General features: G+C 46.0%; 2 protein-coding genes across 17 annotated transcripts in view; both read left to right on the top strand.

Moving 5' to 3' along the window:
• Positions 1–2,390, top strand: part of LOC118370978 (nuclear transcription factor Y subunit gamma-like) — a 42,044-nt gene extending 39,654 nt beyond the window's left edge. For 13 of the 15 annotated variants that reach the window (XM_052469927.1, XM_052469926.1, XM_035756258.2 and 10 more), the window contains 3 exons: positions 225–335; positions 632–685; positions 767–2,390. In XM_052469927.1, coding sequence (XP_052325887.1) covers positions 225–335; positions 632–685; positions 767–889 — 288 coding nt within the window. In that variant the 3' untranslated portion in view covers positions 890–2,390. The remainder of the gene's footprint in view (positions 1–224; positions 336–631; positions 686–766) is intronic. The other 2 variants (XM_035756259.2, XM_052469923.1) reach the window with 1 other exon arrangement.
• A 12,134-nt stretch (positions 2,391–14,524) lies between these two features.
• LOC118370982 (potassium voltage-gated channel subfamily KQT member 4-like) overlaps positions 14,525–24,733 on the top strand; it is a 100,318-nt gene continuing 90,109 nt past the window's right edge. The window contains exon 1 of one of the 2 annotated variants that reach the window (XM_052469919.1): positions 14,525–16,412. In XM_052469919.1, the coding sequence (XP_052325879.1) occupies positions 16,111–16,412 (302 nt within the window). In that variant the 5' untranslated portion in view covers positions 14,525–16,110. The remainder of the gene's footprint in view (positions 16,413–24,733) is intronic. The other variant, XM_052469920.1, reaches the window with a different exon arrangement.

Below are 24,733 nucleotides of genomic sequence, written 5' to 3'. Positions count from 1 at the left end.
GAAAGTTTAATAATTTCAAATTTTCTTATGAAATAATAAATATAACACATTTTCTTAAGTTGGCGATCAATCTTCAAACACACTGTAGAGAGCTGCTTGAACCTTCATCTCCCCCATTTTGACACTAACTAGCTCAAAGATCATAATGACGTTTGTGTTGTGTTTCTATGACCTCCCCTGCCTAAAGTGGGTGTTTGTCTCCCCCATGTGGTGGTTGTGTGCAGGTGCAGCTGAACACTGGTCAGTTGCAGTACATCCGGCTGGCACAGCCCGTCTCTGGCACACAGGTGGTTCAGGGACAGATCCAGACGCTGGGTAACACTCAGCAGGTACAGGTACTGAACAAGAACCTTTTCAATGTATAGTATTGCATCATATGTGTGTGGACACTTCATCTCTGTAATGTAGTCTCTGGTCTGGTATCACTATACTAGTTTATACAATAACATTAACGTTAAGGTAGTAACCAATACAAATATTATACGATTGTGTATTTCTATATTGTTTCATGAATTGACTTCTATATTGTCCATTGCCTTCAGTTGCATTTGAACAGAGGTGTAGGTTTTCATAGTGGCTGTGAGAACCACTTTGTGAATGACTGACTCCTCTCTCTCTGGTTTGTTCTCAGATTACACAAACGGAGCAAGGCCAGCAACAATTCAACCAGTTTACCGACGGACAGGTAAGACGAACATCTCCCACTCCTGTCACACACATGCACACACCCTCCTCTCTCTCACCCTTTCCCTCTGTGTCCTTACAGCAGTTGTATCAGATTCAGCAGGTGACGATGCCGGCGGGTCAGGACCTCAGCCAGCCAATGTTCATCCAGTCCACCAACCAGACGGCCGACGGACAGGTCACCACGCAGGTCAGCGGAGACTGAGGCTCCGGAAGCATCCGCCTGACCACCAGACCACCCAACCATTGATCCCACCACCTGTTACCATCCATAAGGGCAACTGGCTCAAACAGCCAAGGGACCTCCTAGGATATGTCCCAAATGGTACCCTATTACCTACACACTATATAGGGAATAGGGTGCAATTTGGGATGTGCCCTCACGCTCATTCAATACATATGACATGATAATTACAAGGGACTCTCTGACAACAACAGTTCTTTATTCAGTACACTGGGTCAGATACCAAAGGGACTGCCAGACAACTCTCCCTCATTCCCATGTCATATCATCTCTCTCTGCCTCCGTTAGTTCCTCCTGGCACCCACACTCACCTGATACGTTCCCCAGAAAGGCCTCACCTAATGCCCATTCATGACAGCCACACACAGGGTATCCAAATGCTGAAACCTCCAGGACCCAACTTTCCTCCTTTTTAGTGACCAACTCTCTTGTTCTTCCTCAGTGTCTGTCAACCCTTGCTGTATAATCTGTATGTCTTCTGTCTCTCTGTGAAGTACACCGTATAGGGGTGTCTTATGTTCTGTCTGCATCCCAAATGGCACTGTTCCCTATATAATGTACTCTTTTTGACCATGGTCTATATGGCCCTAATCAAAAGTAGTTCACTATATAGGGAATAGTGCAATTTGGGATGAATCTTATGGAAGGCTTGGTCCTTGTTTGGTCTACAAGAGAACATGAATCATGCCCTTCTGTTGTAATGTCTTAATGTGTAGACTTTAAAAGAAGAAACTATAAAGCCATACTCTAAGCTAGCGCACAATAATTCATTGTAAATTGTATGAAAGACTCACACCAGCCTAGATGGATCAATTCATAGTTTGTTGTTAGTTTCTCTTCGTTTTGTTCACATTGACGAGACATGCCATCAATGAAAGGGCTTCTAACTGTATGATGGAGTTTGTATTTAGTATGTATGACCCTTGTGCGTGTGTGTCCGTCCATTATGGTGCAGTATCTCTTTCCCATGGCCCAGTGATCATACTCACCTCTTCAGTGGCCCTCTTCCATCTCTCTTTCCTTCCCCCTCCATCTCTTCATGAATCACCACACTGATCACTATCATTCTTAGAGCAGGGAGTGGTTAGGCCTTTCTCTGCCTTTCTCTGCCTTTATATGCAGTCTCTCCCCTATCCAGAGAGGTTTTTGGTTCTCCTTCCTTGCTCGTAGAGAAAGACTTCACTGGAGCAAGGACCCCTTTTTATAGTCTTTTCTTAGTACTGGTTGTAACTTGTCAAGGTTTCTTTTGAAATGACCATCCCTCCCTTTTCCTTCCCTTTCTTATTTAGTAATGATCATTATCATAGCTGTTCTTCTTATTGTTGTTTTGCATGTAGTTTAAACTGCCAGCATGATATGCAATGGATAGGTACACATCTTATTTTGTTCTATTTTGTAAGCAAACTTTGGGTTTGTGAGGAAAGAAATAATAACTAAATAAAAAAACGATACATGCAATCTTTTCAACAGAAAAGGTAACAGTTTTTCACCCAACAGTTTTTGTTGCAAATGTGCATTTGTGTTTGAGGTGATTGAAATCTATTCATAGTACAATATAAACCACATTTCCATCCACAGATTTTAATGCGAGCAATACCATACACATAAAAATCAAGACAGCTGTGATGGAAACGGCGTTTCGGTACAATTTTATAAATTCAGACCGAATGTATTAGTTTAACATGTTGGGATCTTTTTGTGTCGGTAAAATTCGTTATGTGACAAATGGCGGTGGAAACGCCTTTATGCACAAATATTGATATAATAACTATCATAACGAAGTAAACTTGGAATGTTGGGTGGTCTCCCACTAAGACTCAGGAAACGATGTGGTTTATTAGGCTACAGATTAAATAATTACGCTTTATGTCCACCAGATGGAGCATGCGTTCCGGCGGAAGTCATTCATTGTCAATTGAGCAGGCCGCAACACTACATTGGGGATGCCGCACTAGGCCGCAGTGAGTTCGGTGTACCGTGTGCATTACATTTTTAATGCTTTCTGTTCGGTGGTACAAACCGAAGTACACACAGACTCAAACTACCTAGTTGCTAAGCACATGCATGTCAAATACCTAAAATGCGAGCAAAACATACGGAAAAACAAAACATTTATTTTGTTGGTATCTGGCGTTATGCACTTCACAGGGTGGTGAAAGTGCACAGTGACGAGTTTAATGCGCCTTTCCAATACATTCCGAGGGTCATTTTCTGGTGACATGATGATCGATGGTTGACTGCAGTTGGAAAAATACAAATATTCTTGCTCTGTTGAGTCTAAAATTTAATGGAAACTCTTTGAACATACGATTTTTATTTTGTACATGAAACCTAAAGCGAAAAAGTACATTGGGGCGGCAGGGTAGCCTAGTGGTTAGAGCGGTGGACTTCCCTGAAGGTTGCAAATTCAAACCCCCGAGCTGACAAGGTACTAACTAATCAGTCGTTCTGCCCCTAAACAGGCAGTTAACCCACTGTTCCTAGGCCGTCATTGAGAATAGGAATTTGTTCTTAACTGACTTGCCTAGTTAAATAAAGGTAAAATAAAAGTTAATTGTTTGCTTCGTCATAACGCACTGATTTTGTTTTTGCAACAAGTCCGTTTGGTAAAAAAAAAGAAGAGTCCGTTTGGTGTAAACGCCACGGGTGGAAAAATGCGCATATTTTCTAAATGCGGATTTTAGAATATTTGCATGAAAATCTGTTTTTATTTTGATGGAAACCTAGTTATAGTTATCATTTAGTGAAGAAATGTATCAGTCGGTATAGGTTAGACTTGGTGATAAATGATGTACAAGTTGTTGAGTAGGAATTTCTTGACAAATATCACTTCAAGATCTGGGTCTATGCACTCTACAACTGTCTGAATAAAAACGATCACTCTATGGCCTCCAACATCGACTGACAAACTATCCTGAAACCCACAATGGAAATTAGGGCGCCCACGAAACACCTGGATGCGGGACCTTGAAGCAGATGCCTAAAATCCGGCATGTGATGGTACGAGATTGAGAGATCAGCCCAGAAGGGGCGATGGAGAAGAGTCGTAGATGGTTAATGCGCCCTGGGGAGTGACGTAAGCACTGGCCACAAGGGGGCGCCTGTGGGTTAATTTATCCGTACAATGTCCACCCCTAGAGGATCACACTTCCAACAGCAGAGCAATGTCTTGCTGTTTTTTTCTTCTCACTTCTGGAAAGGGCTGTTCGTTGTGAAAGGGAAAGCGGGTAACAATGGAATCACGAGGTAGTTGGCTGGAGACGGCTCAGCACTTTGGAGATCAGACATCATTCCTTTTCCGACCTAAATCTTAAAAGGAAAATAGGTAATTAGGCTGGGACAGAAATATAGCGAGAGTGATGCCTCACCTACCTCGAGGAATTGGTCACATAAACAATTTGTCAATAACAATTCATGTTTAAATATCTCATATTTCCCAATAAGAATGATTTATTATTACTTGGGCAATGTCTATAATGTATGAGTAGTGCCAGGAGTTATTCCTGTCTGCAAGACTGACCTTGGAATAACTCCTCGTTCTACTTATTGCTAACCTCCCCATCTGGCCCAGCGAGTCTAACATCTACCTAATGAGAAGATTAGCCCTACCTTTAGCTTTGAGTGCTGTCCACATTTAAAACCCGTGTGTCTGATAATAGTGCCAGGTCTTTGGTTGGGTCAGTCCAGGTTTAAGTGCTGGAAACCGTTTGTGTTATGTAACAGGTAAACAGTGATGCTATTCCGGTCCATAAGCCTACTGGTAGATTGGGACCCATTCCCGTTCTAATCTACTTAAATCACTGAACAATAACTGCATTAATGAATAGACTCATGCTCGCCTCCATCTAATAAGGGGCAATGAGGATTGGGAGAAATGTATGTAGCTTAAGTGGAGCTTGAATAGGATTGTCCAATGGCCCCCACCGCTTAGATCAAGGTAACTTTGGAGAGATGAATTATGACCGACTGCTCTGGCTCCACGTTGGGGTAGGTCCCAAGTGGCACTCTATTCCGTATATAGTGCGCTACTTTTGACCAGAGCCCTTTGGGAATAGGGAGCCATTTGGGACGCACATTGTGACCTTGTGATGCGGCCACCACACCAGCTTGTCCCAACAAGTTAACCACATCAGACCTCATCAACTCATCAGACGAGTTAACTTTGAGTTAGACCAGAATCCATCTATCTTGACCATGTGTTTGATCTTTATCTTTGAGGTGTGGGAGATTTTGTCATTCTGTGGTTATTCAGGCATCACAGTTAAGGCAGAAGGTCAGGGGTCAATCCTTGATTAACTAATAGTGTGATTCATTCTGCATGTAGCAGACATTGTGTCTAGTATAGACACAATGTACATACATGATGTACATCAATTGAATAATGTGATAACAGGGAGATTGTATTTAAGTGCTTTAACTGAAGACTACATGGCCTGTTTCCACCTGGACAAAGCTGCAGGGCTCTGGTCAAATCAGGAGCAAAAAGACACGATGCAAGTAACTATCTCTTTCCAATAAAGAAAAATAAAACGTTGCTAATCTAGTCTTAATAACAAAGGAAGTAAAATAAGGTTGTTGGGAGTCCAGAGGCAGAGTTTGAGCTGTGACAGTCACTCACACACACACACACCGCTAGCTCATGTGTTGTTTAGCCTGACAGGGACATCTGTGGAGCGGGGCAGATATGCTAGGGGAGCAGAGGGCTGCCTGGTGACCGGGACAGATATGCTAGGGGAGCGGAGGGCTGCCTGGTGACCGGGGCAGATATGCTAGGGGAGCAGAGGGCTGCCTGGTGACCGGGGCAGATATGCTAGGGGAGCAGAGGGCTGCCTGGTGACCGGGGCAGATATGCTAGGGGAGCGGTGGGCTGCCTGGTGACCGGGGCAGATATGCTAGGGGAGCGGAGGGCTGCCTGGTGACCGGGGCAGATATGCTAGGGGAGCGGAGGGCTGCCTGGTGACCGGGGCAGATATGCTAGGGGAGCGGAGGGCTGCCTGGTGACCGGGGCAGATATGCTAGGGGAGCGGAGGGCTGCCTGGTGACCGGGGCAGATATGCTAGGGGAGCAGAGGGCTGCCTGGGGACCGGGGCAGCAGCAGCAAGGTTCAAAAGCCATTTCCCTGGGTAATGAATGTGCTGGTGGTGGGTGAGGCCTCCACCCATTTGACTGTGTTCTCGAGATTCAGACAGACTGACCGTTAAGTTAGTTTGTTCTTTAAACTATTTGAAAGCATTTTCTGTTCATGTTTCAATAGTGTAGTACAACAGTGTTTTCTGTTAATGTTACAATAGTGTGTCTGGCATTTAGTGTGTCTACATGAATCTTAGTGGGTTTAAAAGAAATGTCATCCCCAGTTCAGCCGTAGTCTAAATGATAGCAGCATCTCTCCAAAGACTACTACCAAGCCTATCATAACATGAAGCAACAAACAACAACACACTGTATCAACAAATGGATCTGTGTTTTCCTCCTCATTTTTTCTCTGATGTTTTCCATTAAGTGAAATCTGGGGAAAAGAGGAAACACATGCAGATTAACGGAAGGAGGAGAAAAAAAAAAGATGAAATAAAGCCAAACAATGTGGTCTGGGAAAGCCATTAAGTGGTGTAACGCGTATGTAAAGCTCCAAGTTGTTCAGCGGATATAAAAGGTTGTTGGGGTCCGTCGGAGCGAGAACGAGCAGCAGAGGTCTGCACTACGTGCTGCTGATGTGGGGGGATTTTTAAGTTCCCATGAAATCCTAGTACGGCTGTCTACTCCTAGAGCTCAGCTAGGCTCTGTGGGGCGGGAGTGAATGCCTGTTCGAGAGCAGAGCAGTATGCAATGGAGGAGAGCGGGGTGTGAGAGCACAACGTGCCAGCCCAACGTCTGTCCTCTTCAACACCTTACATGGAGCGGCAGGTAGCCTAGTGGTTAGAGCGTTGGACTAGTAACCGAAAGGTTGCTAGATCGAATCCCCGAGCAGACAAAGGTAAAAATGTGTCATTCTGCACCTGAACAAGGTAGTTAACCCACTGATTCTAGGCTGTCATTGTAAGAACAAAATCTTATTTAACTGACTTGCCTAGTTATATAAAGTTTAAACATTTTATTTATTTTGTACATAGTGTCACCTGTCCCCTTTGACCCCTTTGACATATTACATGGTGTCACCTGTCCCCTTTGACACCTTACATTACAAGGTGTCACCTGTCCCCTTTGATCCCTTACATTACATGGGGTCACCTGTCCCCTTTGACACCTTACCTTACATGGTGTCACCTGTCCCCTTTTGACACTTTACCTTACATGGTGTCACCTGTCCCCTTTGACACTTTACCTTACATGGTGTCACCTGTCCCCTTTGACACCTTACCTTACATGGTGTCACCTGTCCCCTTTGACACCTTACCTTACATGGTGTCACCTGTCCCCTTTTGACACTTTACCTTACATGGGGTCACCTGTCCCCTTTGACAACTTACCTTACATGGTGTCACCTGTCCCCTTTGACAACTTACCTTACATGGTGTGACCTGTCCCATTTGACACCTTACATGGTGTCACCTGTCCCCTTTGACACTTTACCTTACATGGTGTCACCTGTCCCCATTTACCCCTTACATTACATGATTTCACCTGTCCCCTTTTACCCCTTACATTACATGGTGTCACCTGTCCCCTTTGACAACTTACCTTACATGATGTCACCTGTCTCCTTTGATACCTTACCTTACATGGTGTCACCTGTCCCCTTTGACACCTTACATGGTGTCACCTGTCCCATTTGACACCTCACCTTACATGGTGCCATCTGTCCCCTTTGACACATTACATGGTGTGCCCTGTCCCCTTTGACACGTTACATTACATGGTGTCACCTGTCCCCTTTGACACCTCACCTTACATGGTGTCACCTGTCCCCTTTGACACCTTACATTACATGGTGTCACCTGTCCCCTTTGACACTTTACCTTACATGGTGTCACCTGTCCCCTTTTACCCCTTACATTACATGGTGTCACCTGTCCCCTTTGACAACTTACCTTACATGTCACCTGTCTCCTTTGATACCTTACCTTACATGGTGTCACCTGTCCCCTTTGACAACTTACATTATATAGACACCTGTCCCCGTTGACACATTACATGGTGTGCCCTGTCCCCTTTGACGCCTTACATTACATGGTGTCACCTGTCCCCTTTGACACCTCACCTTACATGGTGTTACCTGTCCCCTTTGACACCTCACCTTACATGGTGACACCTGTCCCCTTTGACACCTTACATGGTGTCACCTGTCCCATTTGACACCTCACCTTACATGGTTACCTGTCCCCTTTGACACCTCACCTTACATGGTGTCACCTGTCCCCTTTGACACCTTACATGGTGACACCTGTACCCTTTGACACCTTACCTTACATGGTTACCTGTCCCCTTTGACACCTCACCTTACATGGTGCCATCTGTCCCCTTTGATACATTTCATTGTGTGACCTGTCCCCTTTGACACTTTACATTACATGGTGTCACCTGTCCCCTTTTACCCCTTACATTACATGGTGTCACCTGTCCCCTTTGAAACTTTACCTTACATGGTGTCACCTGTCCCCTTTTACCCCTTACATTACATGGGGTCACCTGTCCCCTTTGACACTTTACCTTACATGGCGGTGTCACCTGTCCCCTTTTACCCCTTACATTACATGGTGTCACCTGTCCCCTTTGACACTTTACCTTACATGGTGTGCCCTGTCCCCTTTGACGCCTTACATTACATGGTGTCACCTGTCCCCTTTGACACCTCACCTTACATGGTGACACCTGTCCCCTTTGACACCTTACATGGTGTTACCTGTCCCATTTGACACCTTACCTTACATGGTTACTTGTCCCCTTTGACACCTCACCTTACATGGTGCCATCTGTCCCCTTTGACACTTTACCTTACATGGTGTCACCTGTCCCCTTTGACACTTTACCTTACATGGGTCACCTGTCTCCTTTGACACCTTACATGGTGTCACCTGTCCCCTTTGACACCTTACATTACATGGTGTCACCTGTCCCCTTTGACAACTTACCTTACATGGTGTGACCTGTCCCATTTGACACCTTACATGGTGTCACCTGTCCCCTTTGACACTTTACCTTACATGGTGCCACCTGTCCCCATTTACCCCTTACATTACATGGTGTCACCTGTCCCCATTTACCCCTTACCTTACATGGTGCCACCTGTCCCCATTTACCCCTTACATTACATGGTGTCACCTGTCCCCATTTACCCCTTACATTACATGGTGTCACCTGTCCCCTTTGACACCTTACATTACATGGTGTCACCTGTCCCCTTTGACAACTTACCTTACATGGTGTCACCTGTCCCCTTTGACAACTTACATTATATAGACACCTGTCCCCTTTGACACATTACATGGTGTCACCTGTCCCCTTTGACACCTCACCTTACATGGTGTCACCTGTCCCCTTTGACACCTCACCTTACATGGTGTCACCTGTCCCCTTTTACCCCTTACATTACATGGTGTCACCTGTCCCCTTTGAAACTTTACCTTACATGGTGTCACCTGTCCCCTTTTACCCCTTACATTACATGGGGTCACCTGTCCCCTTTGACACCTTACATGGCGTCACCAGTCCCCTTTTACCCCTTACATTACATGGTGTCACCTGTCCCCTTTGACAACTTACCTTACATGTCACCTGTCTCCTTTGATACATTACCTTACATGGTGTCACCTGTCCCCTTTGACAACTTACATTATATAGACACCTGTCCCCGTTGACACATTACATGGTGTGCCCTGTCCCCTTTGACACCTCACCTTACATGGTGTCACCTGTCCCCTTTGACACCTCACCTTACATGGTGACACCTGTCCCCTTTGACACCTTACATGGTGTCACCTGTCCCATTTGACACCTTACCTTACATGGTTACTTGTCCCCTTTGACACCTCACATGGTGCCATCTGTCCCCTTTGATACATTACATGGTTACCTGTCCCCTTTGACACTTTACCTTACATGGTGTCACCTGTCCCCTTTGATACATTTCATTGTGTGACCTGTCCCCTTTGACACTTTACCTTACATGGGTCACCTGTCTCCTTTGACACCTTACATGGTGTCACCTGTCCCCTTTGACAACTTACCTTACATGGTGTGACCTGTCCCATTTGACACCTTACATGGTGTCACCTGTCCCCTTTGACACTTTACCTTACATGGTGCCACCTGTCCCCATTTACCCCTTACATTACATGGTGTCACCTGTCCCCTTTTACCCCTTAGATTACATGGTGTCACCTGTCCCCTTTGACAACTTACCTTACATGATGTCACCTGTCTCCTTTGATACCTTACCTTACATGGTTTCACCTGTCCCCTTTGACAACTTACATTATATAGACACCTGTCCCCGTTGACACATTACATGGTGTGCCCTGTCCCCTTTGACGCCTTACATTACATGGTGTCACCTGTCCCCTTTGACACCTCACCTTACATGGTGTCACCTGTCCCCTTTGACACCTCACCTTACATGGTGTCACCTGTCCCCTTTGACACCTTACCTTACATGGTGTCACCTGTCCCCTTTGACACCTCACCTTACATGGTGTCACCTGTCCCCTTTGACACCTTACCTTACATGGTGTCACCTGTCCCCTTTGACACCTTACCTTACATGGTGTCACCTGTCCCCTTTGACACCTCACCTTACATGGTGTCACCTGTCCCCTTTGACACCTCACCTTACATGGTGACACCTGTCCCCTTTGACACCTTACCTTACATGGTGACCTGTCCCCTTTGACACCTCACCTTACATGGTGCCATCTGTCCCCTTTGACACCTCACCTTACATGGTGCCATCTGTCCCCTTTGATACATTTCATTGTGTGACCTGTCCCCTTTGACACTTTACCTTACATGATGTCACCTGTCTCCTTTGATACCTTACCTTACATGGTGTCACCTGTCCCCTTTGACAACTTACATTATATAGACACCTGTCCCCTTTGACACGTTACATTACATGGTGTCACCTGTCCCCTTTGACACCTCACCTTACATGGTGTCACCTGTCCCCTTTGACACCTCACCTTACATGGTGTCACCTGTCCCCTTTGACACCTTACATGGTGTCACCTGTCCCCTTTGACACCTCACCTTACATGGTGCCATCTGTCCCCTTTGATACATTTCATTGTGTGACCTGTCCCCTTTGACACTTTACCTTACATGGTGTCACCTGTCCCCTTTTACCCCTTACATTACATGGTGTCACCTGTCCCCTTTGACACTTTACCTTACATGGTGTCACCTGTCCCCTTTTACCCCTTACATTACATGGTGTCACCTGTCCCCTTTGACAACTTACCTTACATGTCACCTGTCTCCTTTGATACCTTACCTTACATGGTGTCACCTGTCCCCTTTGACAACTTACATTATATAGACACCTGTCCCCGTTGACACATTACATGGTGTCACCTGTCCCCTTTGACACCTCACCTTACATGGTTACTTGTCCCCTTTGACACCTCACCTTACATGGTGCCATCTGTCCCCTTTGATACATTTAATTGTGTGACCTGTCCCCTTTGACACTTTACCTTACATGGTGTCACCTGTCCCCTTTGACACCTTACATGGTGTCACCTGTCCCCTTTTACCCCTTACATTACATGATGTCACCTGTCCCCTTTGACAACTTACCTTACATGATGTCACCTGTCCCCTTTTACCCCTTACATTACATGATGTCACCTGTCTCCTTTGACACCTCACCTTACATGGTGACACCTGTCCCCTTTGACACCTTACATGGTGTCACCTGTCCCATTTGACACCTTACATGGTGTCACCTGTCCCATTTGACACCTTACCTTACATGGTTACTTGTCCCCTTTGACACCTCACCTTACATGGTGCCATCTGTCCCCTTTGATACATTTCATTGTGTGACCTGTCCCCTTTGACAACTTACCTTACATGGTGTCACCTGTCCCCTTTGACAACTTACCTTACATGGTGTCACCTGTCCCCTTTGACACCTTACATGGTGTCACCTGTCCCCGTTGACACATTACATGGTGTGTCCTGTCCCCTTTGACACCTTACATTACATGGTCTACCTGTCCCCTTTGACACCTTACATGGTGTCACCTGTCCCCTTTGACACCTTACCTTACATGGTGTCACCTGTCCCCTTTGACACCTTACATGGTGTCACCTGGCCCCTTTGACACCTCACCTTACATGGTGACACCTGTCCCCTTTGACACCTTACATGGTGTCACCTGTCCCCTGTGACACCTTACCTTACATGGTTACCTGTCCCATTTGACACCTTACCTTACACGGTGTCCCCTTTGACACTTTACCTTACACGGTGTCCCCTTTGACACCTCACCTTACATGGTGCCATCTGTCCCCTTTGATACATTTCATGGTGTTACCTGTCCCCTTTGACACTTTACCTTACATGGTGACACCTGTCCCCTTTGACACCTAACCTTACATGGTGACACTGTCCCCTTTGACACCTTACCTTACATGGTGACACTGTCCCCTTTGCCACCTTACCTTACATGGTGACACTGTCCCATTTGACACCTTACCTTACATGGTGACACTGTCCCATTTGACACCTTACCTTACATGGTTACCTGTCCCATTTGACACCTTACCTTACATGGTGACACTGTCCCCTTTCACACCTTACATTACACGGTGTAAACCAAAGTTATTCCAACCTGCTCAAGACAAGAGGACAATGGGTGTTTATGATTGTGTGGGCCTGTGTAATACCCCACTGGATAGGTGTGTGTGTGTGTGTGTGTGGCGGCTTCTCAAGTGTACAATATTGGAGTGTGAGAGAGAGTCTGTGGGTTTGCATGCACGTCTGTGTGTTAGTGAACGGCTAATGACACATTTGTGCTGTGACCTTGCTCAGCTGTTGTGTTGTCAGAAGCCCATGCAGCCAGACCCGGTCCTTTCCAATTCTGTCCTGTCTGCATGTTAAATAAGAGAGCTGGGTGAAGATGGTGCTGGGTAGTGGACTGATTAGTGTAGGGGGTGGTGGAGGGCTGATGGAGTGGGGTAGTGGAGGGGGTAGCAGAGGGAGCTGGAGGGTTGGTGGAGGGTCCGTGGGATGCTTTTCCGCGGTTAAACTTTGATGTTAATCCCCTGGTGCAGGCCCAGATCAGCCCTGTCTATCGTCGCTTCGCTCGACTCAACTTCAGGAGTCACCGCCTAACCCCCTGGAGAATCACAGAAAGGCTGCTGAGAGGGAGAGGGGGGATGGTGGGAGGAATGTTTTGATGATGCCTTCTCCACTGTGACTAAGGTATGGGGGTATTCCCAGATGTTGAATGTTATAGAGCCTCCTCCAGAGAGCCTATGCATGCTCAGGGGACATATGCATGTCTGATTTTATAGAGGCTAAGCTTTTGGTCAAAGCGAACTTAACCAGGGCATTATTTACCTAGGCACGGGATGGATGGAGTCTAGTGTGAAACAAACCAATGACAACGTCCGAGGATGATATATAGCTTGCTAGATTTTAGTTGACCTTAATTGTCTGGAAATAAGTGTCCAAGCAACGCACATACTGCATAGCTAGGCTACCTCCCAAATTACACCCTATTGCCTATACGTTGCACTACGTTTGTAAAGCCCTCTGTATGCATTCTGAAGCAATGTAAAGAGTTAACTTTACATCGCTCAGCATTATGTAAGCATAGGGTCCTGGGAATACACTAGAGATTTGTAGCTCCAGCACAGCAGTGGCACCACCATGCATCCCCCTGCTCATTCCTCAACCATGTTTCATAAACTAATGAAAAGAATCAAATAGACCAGGAGTGTGTATATTGTGCACCATTAGGCTACATACCAAAATGGTGACAATGATGAATGCTTGTTTTGTAGGTTGCTGAAGCTATACATTCCTTGTTTTCCAGTGTCACAGAAGGTCCAAAGTTATATGTTCAAGCACGTCTTCTAGAAATTTCATTTCGTTCATGTGAGTTTTTCTGTTCAAATATGGTATTTTACACTTTAGACCACTGATATATTAATTTATGTGCGTTGGTTTACAGGTTGTCCTGTAAATCACTGTTTTCTCCATCTCTTTGAGTGTACTGCCACTGCAGTAGAGATGGGTTGTATTCACAAGGCACCAAACGGAAGAACACTGACTGAAACAGGGCAGGTCTACCCGAACTTGTCCAATAACAAAAGGTTTTTCATTGCAAAAAGTTTAAATATGGCGCACTAATGAATACAACCGATGGTTGGCTTGCCATCTGTTCATTAGTGTGATCCGTGATGATGTGGCAAAACAGGACAGGAACCTTACACAAGCATTCTGGAGAGGTCCCGTCTAAACGGGTGACCGCTGTCACCGCTCTGCAGGGCACTGTGTGTCATAGCCACAGAATGTGTGTCATGCCCAGAACCACATAACCCCAGGTGCTACATGTCAGGACTGTAGAAGTAGAATCCCTGGACCATAGAACTAGGATTCCCAATCTATTCCTATTGTCAAAATGTGTCATAACCAGAATTCCTCTTCTATTCCTATGTTTTTTCTGTGATCTATTGTCATGCTATGTCATAATAGTATTCTAATTCCATGGTCAGGCCACTGTCTGTCCCTCTTATCTTGTGTCCCCTGCCCAGTACCCCTGGATACAGCTCTGATGGTACACATATGGTCCGTGCTAGCAGGGGTCCTTGGGACGTCCCTACCCCCCGCATTGAAGTTGACATTTAAAATGGTTAGGTAAGGATTTGGTAAAGGTTAGGGTAGGGAGGTCGCAAGGATGCCAGATAGCACTGACCATATACACACAGGCTACATTACATTTTCACTGAGGCTCCCTCTGTAGGCCTACAGTGCCCTTGCCTCATGACAGGAGAAAGTTGAAACAATTGATTTGGTCACCACTGATAACTGAAAGGCATGGCAAATGTGTGACAACCAAGTCTATCAATGTGGTGCCCAATAAATAAACATGTATTATAGCTCCAAATACTAACATACCATAACTGTGATGTTTGCGTCTGTATTTCCAAAATGAAAAGTTGTCAGCCTCATCAAAAATATGAACACTTAGGTCTAATACCTCTGAGCTGTCTCATGCTACTGAGCAAACATTACACACAACCGAATATCACCGTGCGCATTCTCGCTCCCTCTCTCAGCGTCCATCCCATACAATCCGTGTGTTCAAGACAGCCAGATGCTTTTGGTTTGTGCGTGCGAAGTCTTCGGAAGCGCAACGGCCCTGGGTCCCTCTAATTTATCTCTGGACAATCTGATTCTGCTGCGTGTGACCCGAGAGTCCTCTCTGAAATAATAGAAGTTTAGAGTGAAGTTGACTCTTGATTTTAGATATCTCACGGACGGTCTTCACCGCTCCTCACCACGAGCGCGCTGGACCAGCGAGACTCCTCAGGAAAGTCGGCTGGAGTGAGTGTCAGTTCAGTGGGCATGTTGTGCAGCAGCGAACCTCATATGCGATTAATAAGTAAATAATTGTATAAAAGAGCAGGGCGATAATGTTCAATCGATAGTTATTTAACCAACTTAATTGTAGTCCTTTAAAAAATACACTTGTCTGCTTTAAGCTTTCAATTGCGGGCTTTAAGTGTTTTCCATATAGGCTAATTTCGAGCAAGATGCGCATGTGGGGACGACTATACTAATTAGCAATAGGGTAGGTTATAAAGTTACCGTTCCCCCGGCCAACATATATTGTAATCATCACTCGGTTGCACCTCGTTTTCCAAGATTTAACGGTCCTTGGAATTATCGCGTAATACCTTTGACAACTTTGCATTTGAGTTTCAACAATGTTTCTCTAAGGTTACGGTTTTACATACCGCACTTGTCAAAATGCCATGCGAATTTTATTTTATGGCTGTGACTTGATTTTTAGATAACTTAATTTAAATTCAGAGTCCAGACCCAGACTTTTAGAGGGAAGAAATTGACTCGCTGTAATTAGACTTTAGTCCAAGTAATTATCCGATGCAGACACCCTGATTATGGCTTCGAATTCATTTGGCTAAATCACCAATGTAGATATGGACTCACTGTTAAATAGGTGATTGAAACTGAAGTCCGTTACATTTATTACTTATATAGATATACTTTAACCATGTTAAGCACCCCATCAAATAACGGTGGCATTAGAATGTTGGTTCTCCCCGCACCTAACGACGATAGACGGGTTGAGTTTGTGGCTCTTACCGCCGTTCATACGGAGAGGAGTGAACCATCGACCCCGGAGCGCGTGCACCCTTCTCACCGCACCGGGCTCCTCGGTACCCCGCTGCCCGGGCGTCTTGGACCCCGGGCGACCACCTCAGCCTCCAGCAAGCGCTACAGAAAGTTTCAGAACTTCTTGTATAACGTACTGGAAAGACCACGAGGATGGGCATTCATCTACCATGCGTTCATGTAAGTACCCCTAATTGTATTTCAATACAATGTTGTAGGGCCTAGTCATCTCATTTGCGCACGCGGATTTACACTTTCAATAGCTGAATTTGTATATTTACTTTGCCATATAATTTTTTACATGACTTATATTTGCATTGAAACAATTAATTGTATATTGTCATGACTTCCTGAATAATGCACGTGCCACGTTTTCTTTTGAGTCATTCTTAATTCATCAGGTGGAGTTGCTTTGTTGGCAATTAGCTCACACGTTCGCAATACATCACAACATGGGACCTCACACTCAATTTCCGCCGTCTTAACTTAATGAAATCCCCGATAGAACGGCTTTATAATTGAATTTCTCCAAAACCGGCGTTGTTAATTGGAAATAATTTGTAGGCCTACTGCTTGTCTACTTTAAAATCCTTGATACCTGTAGAGGCATTTGTTTTGTACGCCAACACATCTCAGATAAAAAACTACCACTTTTTGCTGATTGTTAGTTGACTAAATATGTTGTTTAATGGTCGATTACGGCCAGTGTGCAATGGAATCCCTTGAAAAAAACGACAACATCCCGCCCAGGAGTAGTCATATTGGAGGTCCTACCTACCCTCTTTTAGAACCAGAGTGGAATATTTACTCTGGTGTTTAACATGTAGGCTTAGCATTCACGAACAGTCCCATTAGTCAGAATGTTGCATTTCTTTTTTCTTTTTTTAAAAACTTACTTTACCTGTTGTCCGCTCATTTTTGTCCTTATATTAACCCGACTTTCAGTACACTGGTCTGTGTATTTGCGGTTTTATATATTCATTAATGAAGCAAATTTGCACATGACAAACGATGGCTGAGTTTAACCCAACCACAGACCGAACATTGTCCCATATAATCAGATGGCAAATTTCACAAACACTTTAAGTTGATTGCAGGAAACGTGCTGTTACATTCGATTCGGCTGTTGTTAACATATTGTGCATCATGTGCGGTGCTTTAGATTGAACATACAAACGACTGAACCTACCTGCTCCTCAAAGTCGGAAAACAACCCTTTCCTGTGGATATTTAATTTCAATGTCCTCCCATCAAAAGGACCAACAGCGCGGAAAACCTGTAAGTGTTTCTTGTATCTTTTTTTAGGGTGTCTTTTTTCCCAGACTGAATAGCCATGTGGTAACCATGGTAACGGTGAGGTTTAGGTAATGTAGGTCCAATTGTGTAAAGAGAACATTTCCTTTGAACAAGTTTAGTTTATGGCAGCCTTTTAGTGACAGTAAATAAATGCTTAAACAGAATGGTATCACCAAAACGTGAATCAGTTTATTAGAGATTTTTTTTCTCCATAACTTAAAGGCAAGTAGTGTAGCCTATGGACAACCATAATATTCCTTACCATAATAAACCTCTGCTAACTGTGAGTTACAACTTGGGGAAGATCTTTTCCACTCTTAATGTGATCCGTCATTGCTTCGAGTTCCCTTTGCACAAGTGTATACAATATATACATAGCCCTATCCAATCCAATAACTCCTCATATAACACTGGGGCAGATGAGGTCATTCCCAGCACTCTGAATCCATACAGCTGGGTTGTGTTCACTATGTACGAAACATGGCAACGGTTTAAAACAGAGTGCAACAAACAGGAAGTTAACATAACTTGTCCAACAAGAAATGTTTGTTTTAATTTTCAATTGCTCAATGTTTTGAAATGTTTTTCCACAGTGTGCACTAATGAACACAACTGTGTTTGTATCCAGAGCCAGACCTAAACTCGGTCTTATCAGAACTACACAGGGCCCGGCACAACACTCTTGGCAACTCATACATAATCTGGAGCTTTTTACTCCAACATAATCAAAGCTCCATTGAGCTCTGCTGTGACATCCTCTGATCAGAAAGATTTAAGGTGACCACTCAGCTTTCCTTTCATACCTCTTTGATGATTGTGTGTCAGGGTTTAGAGTTTGGTGTGATGGGGGCAGAACAACTCACAGAAAACACTTTTTAATTAATTATTTTTTTTACAACTGGTAACAAGGACGGGACGCTAGTCACGGTACAACAACTCCAGTCCTCCTGTACCCCTAATGGTACACACTTTTGTTGTAGCCCTGGACAAGCACACCTTTTGGGCTTACTGGAGTTGGGCTGTTGGGGTTAGTGGAGTTGGGGTTAGTGGAATTTGGAAACACTGTGCTACAAGACAGTGTCAGGAGTCAGTGAGGACAGAGAACCCCCTCCCCCTTAAAACCCACTCCTCGTCCTCCAGTCAGACAGCCAGCCACTCCTCGTCCTCCAGTCAGACAGCCAGCCACTCCTCGTCCTCCAGTCAGACAGCCAGCCACTCCTCGTCCTCCAGTCAGACAGCCAGCCACTCCTCGTCCTCCAGTCAGACAGCCAGCCACTCCTCGTCCTCCAGTCAGACAGCCAGCCACTCCTCGTCCTCCAGTCAGACAGCCAGCCACTCCTCGTCCTCCAGTCAGACAGCCAGCCACTCCTCGTCCTCCAGTCAGACAGCCAGCCACTCCTCGTCCTCCAGTCAGACAGCCAGCCACTCCTCGTCCTCCAGTCAGACAGCCAGCCACTCCAGTCAGACAGCCAGCCACTCCTCGTCCTCCAGTCAGACAGCCAGCCACTCCTCGTCCTCCAGTCAGACAGCCAGCCACTCCTCGTCCTCCAGTCAGACAGCCAGCCACTCCTCGTCCTCCAGTCAGACAGCCAGCCACTCCTCGTCCTCCAGTCAGACAGCCAGCCACTCCCTCCAGTCAGACAGCCAGCCACTCCTCGTCCTCCAGTCAGACAGCCAGCCACTCCTCGTCCTCCAGTCAGACAGCCAGCCACTCCTCGTCCTCCAGTCAGACAGCCAGCCACTCCTCGTCCTCCAGTCAGACAGCCAGCCACTCCTCGTCCTCCAGTCAGACAGCCAGCCACTCCTCGTCCTCCAGTCAGACAGCCAGCCACTCCTCGTCCTCCAGTCAGACAGCCAGCCACTCCTCGTCCTCCAGTCAGACAGCCAGCCACTCCTCGTCCTCCAGTCAGACAGCCAGCCACTCCTCGTCCTCCAGTCAGACAGCCAGCCACTCCTCGTCCTCCAGTCAGACAGCCAGCCACTCCTCCTCCTCCAGTCAGACAGCCAGCCACTCCTCGTCCTCCAGTCAGACAGCCAGCCACTCCTCGTCCTCCAGTCAGACAGCCAGCCACTCCTCGTCCTCCAGTCAGACAGCCAGCCACTCCTCGTCCTGTCTTGCTCTAGTGTATGTTAGTTAGAACTCTATGTAGCTGATGTATAAGGCTCTCCTCTGACAGAACTGATTAAGGGGAAGGAGTGTGTGTGTCCTCCTCAGTGTCTTGCCCTGTCATCCCTAGTGTTTTACCCTGGGGTTGTTTAGACAAGCCCAGCTGTCTCTGCCAGTGTCACCCTGTGTTTACACCAGAGGGGAAACCCAAGGAGGGCCACATATACATATTCTAATGCACTCCTCTTTCCTTATGCTACTGTACACACAGACATGTAGGCCTACATACACAGCAATACACCTTAGTGCAGGCACTCCTCTTGCTATCCCTCACTCTCTTGTGGTCTTTCTTTTGCCGTCTCTTGTATGTTATGTATGTATGGTATGGTATGGTATGTATGGTATGTATGTACTCACACAGTGCTTGCTGTGTGGACCATCACGACCCTGGTTCTCCCCCATTTAAAGATCATTCCTGGCTGGTACTCAGTCAGTACTGGTGATATTCCTCTGATGTTAGTGGAGCCTAACTCAGAGCTGAGCGAGAGGAAGTTCCTTGTTTCAGATGCCAGGCCCTCCGAGTGTCTCATGGACTGTTCTTACAGACGGGAGAGAGGGGGTTGTCTGCTACTCTCTTGCTCACCCCCCCCCCCCCTCCTGAATCGCAGCTGAGAATGAAGGCATCCCACTGCCTGCTCATCTCCTGTCATTCTAACACACACACACGCACACGCACACGCACACACGCACACACGCACAAATCCACTAGCCAAGTCTGACTTGCTCTACTCATCAACAGTACTCTATATGGCGCGAGTCCCTACAATTGCCTACATGTTTCTGTGCGTGTGTATGCACTTTGGGTTTGAGTAAGTCTGTTTTCATATGAATTTTATTAGCTGTATCTGCCTAACTGAACAGATCTCCCCCTCAATGTTATTATACCCTGAGGTATGCATTTGTGTGATTTAATTACAATAGTCACATAGCATGATAATAACTACAGTATGGCTGTACAGGAATTATGCTGTGCCAGGGAGCCACCAACCAGCAGCATTCAACTCTGCATCCCACTGCTCGTCTCTGAAGCTAAGCAGGGTCGGTCCTGGTCGGTCCATGGATGGGAGACCAGATGCTGCTGGAAGTGGTGTTGGAGGGCCAGTAGGAGGAAGTCTTTCCTCTTGTCTATAGGGCAGTGATTGGGAACAGGGTCCTGTATATTGGCTGGGATGTTAATCGGTCCTGACTCTCCGTGGTCACTGAATATCCCATGGTAGTTATAGTGAGAGTAGGGGTGTTAACCTCAGTGTCCTGTCTAAATGACCAAACTGACCCCTCATTCCATCATGGACACTCAATCTCCCCAGCTTCCAATTGGCTCATTCAAACCCCCCCACCCCCCGTAACTATTCCCCAGGTCGTTGCAGTAAATGAGAATGTGTTCTCAGTCAATTTACTTGGTAAGAGTGCTAAATAAATACATAAAAAACTATCAGAATTGACTTGAGCCACACAGTGCTGCTGCATACATTGAGTGCTAATATCCCTATAGCTTAGCTGTGAAGTTGGGTGCAGATCTAATTTCTAGAGAGGGTCCCTTTGTGCAGGGTTACATGTATAGGAAAGGAAGTGAAGTAGCCCTCGACTATGTCAGTGTCCTCATGCGCCCTCTTCAGGCCCCCCTTCTCTCAAACGCTAGCATTTGGGGAGGCCAAATTGATCGTAGATCTGTGCATATGGGCAACTTCTACCCAAAAGCTCTTCCGAGGACACCCCCCTTCAGTCTCTCTCTCTCAAGCTTACGCTGCAGCAGCTGAACCAGAGATGCAGAGACAGCACCGTTCACAGGGTTCCTCTGGTTTCACCACCTGGGCGCACACATTTGCTTTCTCTCTCCATTGAGATTCCAGACTGGTGACGTTTTGACTAGAGAGCTGGCAGGACTCTGGGTGAGAACTGAAGAGGAGGCTGAACTGAAAGCTATGTGTCCTGTGAGAACCTGGGAGAATATGAAGGGGTCGTTAAGACCGACAATGATTCTGCATCCAAAATTGTACCCTATTCCCTATACAGTACCCTACTTTTGGGCACTGGTGAAAATATAGGGATTATAGTGCATTATATTGGGATTATAGGGTGCTATTTGGGATGTCTGCTGCTCTTCCTGACAACCTGGTCCTAGGAATTCCTGTGCTCACCATCCTGAACTGTTGCTAAGACACAGTGAATTCATACGCCCGACGAGCTTCCGTTTAAATGTCTTGGAGACCATTAAGTACCACATTTTAAAACTGGAGGTTCACTTACTTAAAAGCCTGAAACCTTTGTCACCCTTCAGCCAACTTCCTACACCTAGGACATCAGTCCTGGGCTGTCTGGGTTTGTAAGAAGAGAGTGTGATGTGTGTTAGGAGAATAGGGACCTTGGTAAACTGTGTGGTGTCAACCTGTCAGATGCCTGGCATTCAGCTGGAGAAGATTGCTGGATGAATCTAATATCTGACCTATGACTCCTCACCCATTCCCACCCGCCACCCATGCCACATATAGACGATCACATGACCACCTCTCCCTACAGGGGTCCCTCAGGATCAGGGGACTTTGTTCGCATCCCAAATGGCACCCTATTCCCTATATAGTGCACTACTTTTGACCAGTGCCCATAGGGTGGACCTATAGGGCTCTAGTCCAAAAAAATAGTGCACTAAATGGGGAATAGGGTTCCATTTTGGGAAAAAGCCTGCGATTAAAAGCCTGCGACTGTCAGATTGGACTGTATGTACCAGTCGGTGCCAGGCCAAAGCCCAGAACGGAGCTGTTAGGCAACAATGTCTTAACCTTTTTAGCTAGGGGTGGGGAATACTAGGGGTGAAAATACACCATCTATTATTGATTTCTTTGTGTTATATGAACAGAAGTGGGAGTAGAGATGGCCTAGGAGCAACAGAACAGAAGTGGGAGTATAGATGGCCTAGGAGCTTCAGAAAGGGGTTGACGATTGTATGTGTCTAGCTCTAATAGGTTTGAGAGTTCAGGGCCTGTATTCACAAAGCCTCTCAAAGTAGGAGGGTTGATCTAGGATCAGGTTAGCCTTTAAGATCATAATGAATAAGATTATTTGGACCTGACCTTAGATCAGTACTCCTACTCTGAGACGCTTTGTGGATACAGGCCCAGGTCTCCCCTGTCCATATAATTGTATTCATTAGGATCTGTAAAGCAAAACTGATCCTTGATCAGCCATCCTTCTCTTTGAGTCTTTATGAATACAGGCCCAGAGATGGTGAGTGGAGGCTCATTGAGATGCTACCGTGGGTCAGAGACAGACAACAGGTTTTACAAGGTAACCAATGACATGAGCCAGCTGAGGGCAAGGCAAACTGAGCTCTTACTCCCCCTCGACGGCCATTCTCGCCTTAGTCTCTGTGTCTCTCAGATACGTGAATTGAGTAAGGAATGAAAGCATGTTTTGAACTGAACTGAGAAACTGGGGAGGCCAGAAAGTTCACGACTGTAGAGGTGTTTAGAGAAGGCTGGGTTGAAATACCTGAAACTGGCAGAGTTCTTAGAATGTAAATGGTGTGAGGACAACAAAGCCAAGCCTCCCTCAACATCCCCTACATCTCTCTCCTCTCTTCTCAATTCAAGGGCTTTATTGGCATGGGAAACATGTGTTCACATTGTCAAAGCAAGTGAAATAGATCATGAACAAATTAACCGTAAGCATTACACTCACTAAAGTTTCAAAAGAATAAAGACATTTCAAATGTCATATTATGCATATATACAGTGTTGTAATAATGTGCAAATAGTTACAAAAGGGAAAATAATAAACATAAATATAGGTTGTATTTACAATGGTGTTTGTTCACTGGTTGCCCTTTTCTTGTGGCAACCGGTCACAAATATTGATGCTGTAATTGCACACTGTGGTATTTCACCCAGTAGATATGGGAGTTTATCAAAATTGGATTTGTTTTCAAATTCTTTGTAGTTCTGTGTAATGAGGGAAATATGTGTCTCTGTGGTCATATATTTGGCAGGAGGTTAGGAAGTGCAGCTCAGTTTCCACCTCATTGTGTGAGCAGTGTGCACATAGCCTGCCTTCTCTTGAGAGCCAGGTCTGCCTTCAGTGGCCTCTCTCAATAGCAAGGCTTTGCTCACTTTCGGTCTGTACATAGTTAAAAGCTTTCCTTAATTTTGGGTCAGTCACAGTGGTCAGGTATTCTGGCACTGTAACCTCTCTCTCTCGCTCTGTAAGCCCCTCTCACCCCTCTCATCCCCTCTCTCGGGCTCCCTCTCTATTCCCCCCCTCTCTAAACCCCTCTCGCTCTCTCCCTTATCTAACACCATCTCCCCCTCTCACTCCCCATCTGTAAACCCCCCTCTCTCCAAATCCCCCATCTCTCTCTGTTGCTCTCCCTCGCTAAACCTCTGTCTTCATTAGGCCTCATTATGCCCTGCTGTGAAGGGCTGGGACAGGGAGTGTATTCCTAATTGCACTTTATTCTCTATAGTGCACTGCTTTTAACCAGAGCCCTATGGGGACATAGGGAATAGAGTGCCATGTGGAACTCAGCCTGGGAGACTGACACTAATTCCAGCAGCTCTGCACACTACCCCTTTGATAAAGGAGCACAGTTTGTTATTTTTACATACCACTCATGTGAAGGAAACAATAATTATGTAATTGAGTGGCTAATGAGATTAGGGTGAGTGTAACTGGATTGGATCAGGTCTGGTTTGTGTTCCTCTGATCTGAATCGAGGGGGTGTTATTCTACTGGAATGGGAAGGGTTCTGTGAGCTTAACTTCTGAGCTTTTGAGGTGTCTCTGTCGGTCTCTCATTTTCTCTCATCCCTCTCGCTCTATCGAAGTGTATCACTTCCTCTCTCCTCTACCCCGCTTCCCCCTTGTCCCCCTCTCCCTGCCCGTCTGTCCAGCCGTGGGTCTCTGTCATGTGCTTGACGTCTCTTTCGATGGCCTGTCAGATATCTGCAGCAACTGTCAAAGCCCCTTTTCGGAGCGGCCAGCACAACCAGCTAGTACAGAGGTGTGACTTGAAGCGAGGGGACAGATGCAGAGAGAGAGAATAATAT

This window comes from Oncorhynchus keta, chromosome 19, assembly GCF_023373465.1.
Source record: "Oncorhynchus keta strain PuntledgeMale-10-30-2019 chromosome 19, Oket_V2, whole genome shotgun sequence".
NCBI lineage: Eukaryota > Metazoa > Chordata > Actinopteri > Salmoniformes > Salmonidae > Oncorhynchus > Oncorhynchus keta.
Note: the sequence above shows the minus strand (reverse complement) of the source record. Positions and strands in the feature narration are given on the sequence as shown.